Source organism: Pteronotus mesoamericanus, unplaced genomic scaffold, assembly GCF_021234165.1.
Source record: "Pteronotus mesoamericanus isolate MK-2021 breed Mesoamerican mustached bat unplaced genomic scaffold, CSHL_Meso_final scaffold_128, whole genome shotgun sequence".
In the NCBI taxonomy this organism is placed as follows: domain Eukaryota; kingdom Metazoa; phylum Chordata; class Mammalia; order Chiroptera; family Mormoopidae; genus Pteronotus; species Pteronotus mesoamericanus.
This window is the reverse complement of record NW_026555305.1, coordinates 3,088,609-3,095,765: the sequence shown is the minus strand read 5'-3', so window position 1 is coordinate 3,095,765 and position 7,157 is coordinate 3,088,609. Positions and strand designations below refer to the sequence as shown.

General features: G+C 56.9%; 1 protein-coding gene across 1 annotated transcript; it reads left to right on the top strand.

The window, feature by feature from the left end:
- The first annotated feature begins 2,085 nt into the window (after nt 1-2,085).
- On the top strand, nt 2,086-6,402 carry LOC129082472 (leukocyte immunoglobulin-like receptor subfamily A member 6). Its single transcript, XM_054588166.1, is given in 10 exon segments — nt 2,086-2,128; nt 2,248-2,283; nt 2,453-2,737; nt 2,881-3,183; nt 3,375-3,502; nt 3,504-3,639; nt 3,642-3,668; nt 3,926-4,228; nt 6,089-6,139; nt 6,269-6,402. Coding segments are annotated over 10 exon segments (1,437 nt in total). The 5' UTR covers nt 2,086-2,094.
- The last annotated feature ends 755 nt before the right edge of the window (nt 6,403-7,157 follow it).

The window sequence follows — 7,157 nt, the reverse complement described above, 5'->3', positions numbered from 1 at the left end:
AGTGGAACCTTAAGGCGGTGAGGTGACGAACGGAGATGGCTTGGGTCCCTGTACCCGCGCTGCGGCTCTTTCCCTAGCTCTGCGATTGTCGAATGGTGCAGACATTTGAGCCACACAGTTGTGCAGTAGGAGATATGATGGCGGCGAGGCCGGGCGGAAGGCCCTGGAAATGCCCTTTCATACCATCATGGTGAAGCGAAAGCAATTCTGCACCCTCAGGAGGACCACATGGATTCAGGCCACCACCAAGGACCTGAGAGACACAGGGACCACGGCGCCATCCGCATCCCCACGTGGCTCCCCCACGTGAGGTGGGCTCGTGCAGAAGTCAAATGGTCCTTGAAGACCAGCTGTGGGATCTTGCATGTCAGGTGGTGGATTCAACTGGTGCTTCTGCTTCACCTAAGGCATGTTGAGATATCCCATCCATGACGAACACTCCCTGCTCCATCGTACCCTCTTACAAATGAGGAGTAACCCCAAGTCCTGATCCACCTTCTTGGGAATTAGGAGACAACATATTCCTCCTTGGGCACATCACCTCTGCCCAGTGGGGCAAGAGCAAGAGATGTGTGTGCACCAGGTCCAGGCTGCGGAGAGGCTGTCCTGGGTGACTCAGGGGATCCTGTGGTGTTTGGATCATTGTGGTAGATGAGGTCATTGTAACGTGTCCCAGTGGGGAACTACTGCTGAATTACAACACAGACATTTAATGCCGCACTGTTCATTTCCGAACAGAACTACTCTTGTTTCTGAAACTGCATCTGGCTTGTCCCTGGCCTGTAGTAAAGACTGTCTTGGCCACGTCGCCATCAGGCATGAAATGCCCAGCGTGGGATCAATGTTGGTATGAGCACACCTCTACCAGGACAGGCCCAGCGCTCTGTCCTCACTAAACTGAAGTGGTGTGTGTGAGATGCGGCTAAAGACGTCTCTGAAGGACTTCCGGTCAAGATGGTGGCATAGGGAAACACCACTCACCTCCTCGCACAACCACATCAAAATTACAACGGAAATCTAGAACAACCTTCCCTCAGAACTGTCAGAAATCAAGTTGAATGGACGTCTGACAACTACGGAATTACAGACACCACATCCTTCCAGACTGGTAGGAGCAGCTGGTCCCTCACCCATGTGTGGTGGACAAGTATTTGGAGGGATTTCTTTGGAGGGAGGAGCCCCAGCCACAGCCTGGTCCCCCTAGCCCAGAGTTCTAGTGCCAGTGAGATAAGTCCCCACAACCTCTGGCTGAGAAAACCCACGGGGACTGAGTCGGTGGAAGAAACTTTTGGAGTCCCAGGCAGTTCCCCTAGCAGAACACACACAGACTTTTGTTGAGGATGGTGAGATGGGAGAGTCCAGGGTGACCCAGGTGGGCCCAATGCCATCGCAAGGTCCTCGGGAGTGAAAGAGGTGGGTGGAAGGATAGCTGGGGTGATGGGCCAGGGAAAGCAGTGGATAGCGTGATGAGATCACCGGCTGTGAAGAGGGAAGGATGAGGAGGCCCAGGATACAGGCAGCAGTGAAGACTGCAAGACAAAGGGATGCAGTCTGACCTCCAGAGCTGTGAGGTGTTAAGTCTGTGCTGCTTTAACCACTCATTTGTGGTGATTTGTCTTGGCAGCAAAAATAACTAATACACCTTTCTCCCCCCCACCCCTCTCTCTGTCTCTTGCTCTCTGTCCCTCTCTCATTTTTGGAGGTGGTGATGGAGTTTTGCTTTGTTTTTGCTAATCTGAAATTTGGAAGCATAGAGTGAAATCTCTGATATTTAGTGATGCATATCTGGGTGGGGCACATTGGAAATACTCCAGAAATATGTATGGATGCCTGGGGTCCATCCACTGGCAAAGGCGTTCATGCCGGTGAGACAGCAGTTTATGGGTCAAATGGGCCCCCAGATGGGCTTAGAAAGCCTGCAGAAGTCTGCTGGGAGCCCAGCCTCAGCGCTGAGAAAGTCACAGCCAGGCTGACGTGACAACCCCTTGGTGAGGAAGAGGAGGAACCTCTGGGGGGCCACGCCCTGGGTGTCTGTCCATCCTCAGGGCACCGTGGTTCCCTGTGTCGGCACAGCCAAGACAGAGAGGAGACGCCATGCCCGCCACGCTCACGGCCCTGCTCTGCCTCGGTGAGATGTGAGGGGGAGGGGAAGCCCTGTTCGGTGAGGACCCAAGGCTCAGGGGCCTCCCAGGGAGCAGGGCTCTGCTCAGGACTGAGGGCAAATCTCTCACGGAGACTCTCTTGCAGGGCTGAGCGTGGGCCTGAAGACCCCAGTGCAGGCAGGTGAGTCTGTCGCCAGCGGTCCTAGGTGTCCTCGTTCATGGGGACAAGGGGCCACGTCCTGGGCAGCACGTCCATGTTAATGGGTGGGGGACTTTGTGGAAATTTGGGACTGAGAGCTGGGAACTTGGAGTAGAGAATCTCCTGTGACCCAGACTCTGACTCCTTCCAGGGGCCCTCCTGAAACCCACCCTCTGGGCTGAGCCAGGCCCTGTGATCCCCTGGGGGAACCCAGTGACCATCTGGTGTCAGGGGACCCTGCAGGCCCAGGATTACCATCTTCGTAAAGAGGGAAACCAAGTCCCCTGGGAAACACAGATGTTACTGGATTCAGAGGACAAGGCCAAGTTCTCTATCACAGAAATGGCAGAGACTTCTGCAGGGATATATTACTGTTGCTGTTGGACCCGCACTGGGTGGTCAGAGCACAGTGACCCCCTGGAGCTGGTGGTGACAGGTAGGAGGACACTCAGGGGTCCCTGCCTCAAGCTCTGCCCTCAGGGAGGGGGATGCTCTCAGGGTGTCTCCCCCTCACAGCCCAGCCTTGGGGGACGTGAGGAGGGTTGAACCCCATTTACACACTGCCTCCTTCTCTTCTAGGGGTCTACAGTAAACCCAGCCTCTCAGCCCTGCCCAGCCCTGTCGTGACCTCAGGAGGGAATGTGACCCTCCAGTGTGGCTCACAGGAAGGCTTTGACAGGTTCATTCTGACAAAGGAAGGAAAACGCAGGCTCTCCAGGACTCTGGACTCACAGCCACACCCCAGTGGGCAGTCCCAGGCCCTGTTCCCTGTGGGCCCCGTGACCCCCAGACACCGGTGGAGGCTCAGATGTTACGGCTGTTACAGGAAGAGCCCCCAAGTGTGGTCACAGCCCAGTGATGCCCTGGAGCTCCTGGTGCCAGGTAAAAAGTCTCTTTTTGACTCTCTTGATGTTTATGAACGAGATCAATTTGGAATCTTGGGAGGTGGCCCATGTGAGAGGTGGGGAGAGGGACGCACATGGGTTCCTGGGCCAGAGACACAGAGAGAGACAGTGGGACCTGGGGCGAGGCCAGGGGCAGCCCCTGTCACTCACGTCTGGTCCCTGCCGGAGGCTCAGGGAACCCCTCCCTCCTGACCCAGCAGGGCCCCATCGTGGCCGCTGGACAGAACCTGACCCTCCAGTGCCGATCGGACCTCGGCTATGACAGGTTCGCTCTGTCCGAGGAGGGGGCACAGGACCCACCCCCAGAGCACTGCCCTGCAGCCCCAGGCAGGGCTCTCTCAGGCCGACTTCCCCCTGGACACGGTGCGCGGCTCCCACGGGGGCCGGTACAGGTGCTATGGGGGACACAGCCTCTCCTCCGAGTGGTCGGCCCCCAGGACCTGCTGGATATCCTGGTGGCAGGTGAGGAGCCAGAGGGTTCAGTCAGGGGCCCAGAGTCTGGTCAGGCCCTGCTGGGGGTCTCAGGTGGTGATGGCCAGGACAAGGGGCGTGGGGTCCCCAGGGAGGGAGAGGCAGAGAGACAGTGGCTGGGTGAAGAGAGGAGGAGACACAGATAAATACAGAGATAGACAGAGAGGAGGGTCCTCAGAAAGGGGCCTGGTGACTCTCAGGTCAGAACTAGGTGGGCGGCAGCTCCTTATCCATCCCCCTCTCTCTAGGATGGCTCCCTGACAGACCCTCCCTCTCGGTGCAGCCGGGCCCCACGGTGGCCTCAGGAGAGAAGGTGACCCTGCTGTGTCAGTCACGGAGCCCAAGGGACACTTTCCTTCTGACCAAGGAGTGGACAGCTGATCCTCCGCTGCGTCGTAGATCACAGCCCCGAGCTCAGCAGCACCAGGCAGAGTTCACCATGGGGCCTGTGACCTCAGCCCACGGGGGCACCTACAGGTGCTACAGCGCAAACCACAGCAGCCCCTACCTGCTGTCACAGCCCAGTGACCCCCTGGAGCTCCTGGTGTCAGGTGAGGCCCCTGACCCTGACCTTCTTTGCTCTTAGCTCAGCCCCTTATGGGCTAAAACTTATGGGCTAAAGGGGAAGTGAGAATGCTCTTGAGATCATCACCAAGAAGACATCTCTCCCTCGGACCCTGCTACCCCTGTCCACCCCTCACTTACTCGTCTTAGGAAGGTGGTAGGCGCGCAGAGGGGGTGTCTTGGGGGGGGCATGGAACAGATGCAGGAGAAGATTCTGAGTGATATTCAGACTCCAGAGTTGGTCCCAGATCCTCACCCCCTTCTGCCCTCATTCCCAGGACCCTCTGGAGGCCCCAGACTATCAACCACAGGACCCAATGCCAAAGCTGGTGGGTCCCTGAGACCTCTGCTCAGAGGGAGCACAGAGCAGCCCAGGGAAGTTCTGAGGGTCCAGCCGGGGGTCTTGTGTCCCCCAGACAGTTCAGTAGGGGTGAGTGTCCTGGGGGCTGGGAGTCAGGCTGAGATGCTGGAAGCTCAGGACCCCCAGGGCTGTGAGGCTGGCCGGTGATGGGGGGTGGTCAGGGCAGAGGGACATGTTAGGCCCCTGGATGGAGGAAGAGACAGGCTCCAGTCGGGAGAATGCAGCCCCACCCCCAACGTGAATTTCCAGGAGGCTCTGAGTTCGGCCCCTCCCCCCATAGGCAGTAGGGGAGGGTCTCTGTGGGGCCCAGGTGGGTGTGTCCTTGGGGGGCGTTCATGCTCCTCTGGAGGCCCTGACTGGGGCATGCTGTCCTCTGTGTGAGCCTCCGTGTCTCCAAGTGTGAAGTCAGAGACTCGTGGCCCAGGTCTTGGATTCTTTGACTTCAGCCTCTGACCTCCTGGCAAGAGGGGCCTCACAGGGAAGCCCCCCAGGACGTGATGTTATGGGGACTGTCACCATACAGGGAGGGGCAGGCAGGAGCTCTGCTCTCAGGAAATCTCATCTTGGTCTCCACCAGGGACTGAGACGCCAGACAGGTTACTGGGGTCTTGGCTGCAGGGGGAGCCCCGTGAGGGCGGGTGGGAGAGGGGAGCGCAAGGGCTCCTGACCAGAGACACACAGAGACAGGCAGTGAGACCTGGGGGCCGCGTCAGGAGGAGGTGGGCAGCAGCCTCTCACCCGCCCTCCTCTCTCTAGGACGGCCCCCTGGCAGACCTCCCCAAAGGGTGCAGCAAGGCCCCACGGTGGCCTCAGGAGAGGTGACCCTGCTGTGTCAGTCACGGAGTCCGAAGGACGCTATCCTGTCCAAGGAGTGGGCAGCCCATCCCTGTGCCCCTGTGCATGAGAGAAACATAGTGGGCTGGGTCAAAAGGGGCCCCATTCTCCATGGGGCCTGTGACCTCTGCCCACGGGGGCACCCACAGGTGTTGCAGCACACATGACAGCAGCCCCTTCCTGCTGTCACAGCCCAGTGACCACCTGGGGGTCCTGGTCTCAGGTGACCGCACTGTTCCTCCTGGACGCTCAGCACACCCTGGGAACCAACCTCTCGTCCATGGACCCAGGGCTCTCAAGTGAGGGTCAAGTCAAGACTCGAATTTTCAGGAGACTAAGTTTACCTTGTGCTATTGCCCCCAGAATGGTGAGAGACCAACAAAAACCTAAACTCAATTGTTTGAGCAGGTCCGTCCTCAGTTTGTAGCATGGGTTGTGGCTGAACCCTTTGGTTTTTCTCACCCAAAAGCTAAGTCTATGTGTGAGGAAATCAGAGCCAGGAGCATAGTGCCCTCACCCAGAGTGGTAGAAGGTACCAGGGAGAAAGGAGAGGAAGATGTTTGCGAGCAGAAAGATATAAGGCAGAGCCTTGAGTCAATGCTGGCCAGGTAGGCTTCCAGCTCCTCACCCTCTCTGATTTCCTGATTCCCAGGGGATGCTGTTACTATCACCCCATCAGTGCAGACCTCGAATTCCACAACTGGTAAGTTACCACACCTTTTGTGCTTGGGGACTGGGATGTTCAAGGGGTCAGGGTTCCAAACATCGGCTCTGGCTGCTGTTTTGAGTGTGACCTGCCTTACCCACCATGACCTTTCCCCCCTGTCCGCAGGCACTCCACGCCCAGATTACACGGTGGAGAATCTCATCCGCATAGGTCTGTCTGGATTGATTCTGGTGGTGCTCGGGGTTTTGGGGTTTCAGGCATGCACAAGAAGGGTCCCTGAAGGTAAACTGAGGATGTAGCACATGCGAGCCTCAGGATTTGTAACAGACACTTAAGATAAAATCTCACATGCAAGGTGTGCTGACAAAGAAGGTTCTAAAACTTGGAGCCACAGACAGTGTGAACTTCGTGCTGAGGACGTCAGAAATCGACACGGCACGGTTGGTCCTGGAGGCAATGACAGGAGCTGCAAGTTTCTCTCAGGAAAGCCTCCTCCATCATGAACGTGACCCTTGCCTTGCCATCTCATCAATTTTGGCGTGTCTAATTCCACCATCTCAATGACGCAATGCTACATGCACATGAAGAGATTGTGTCCCTACTCCCCTCTGTCTCATGCTCTGTTCTTACATTGTGTTGCAAATATCTCCCTTATAACATCCATATCCTCCGGTGTGAGTGCTCTGTGCCTCAAAGTGCAGAAACTCAGGCAGCATGGTTGAGTAACTAAGTCAATGGAGTGTAATGTACGTCGAGCTCATAAAGTGCGAGCTCAGAATGCTACCCCAGCATCATGTCCGGATTCTGCAGGCTCCTTTCTCTTAGCCAGGAGCTTCCCCTGTGGCTCCTCCTGCAACCTCTGCACTTGGAGTCCACACTCTCCTGCATGGCCTCATGCAAGTGACAGCTCGTCTGTGAGCCCGTAGTGCCTTCTCGTGTGACTGGCAGCAATGATGGCTCCTTCAGGGCTGTGATGCCAGTTAAATGAGATGGTGAGTTCTGCGATGATAAACACATCTTTGGGTGTCGTTTTGTTTATTTTCATTTTGATAGT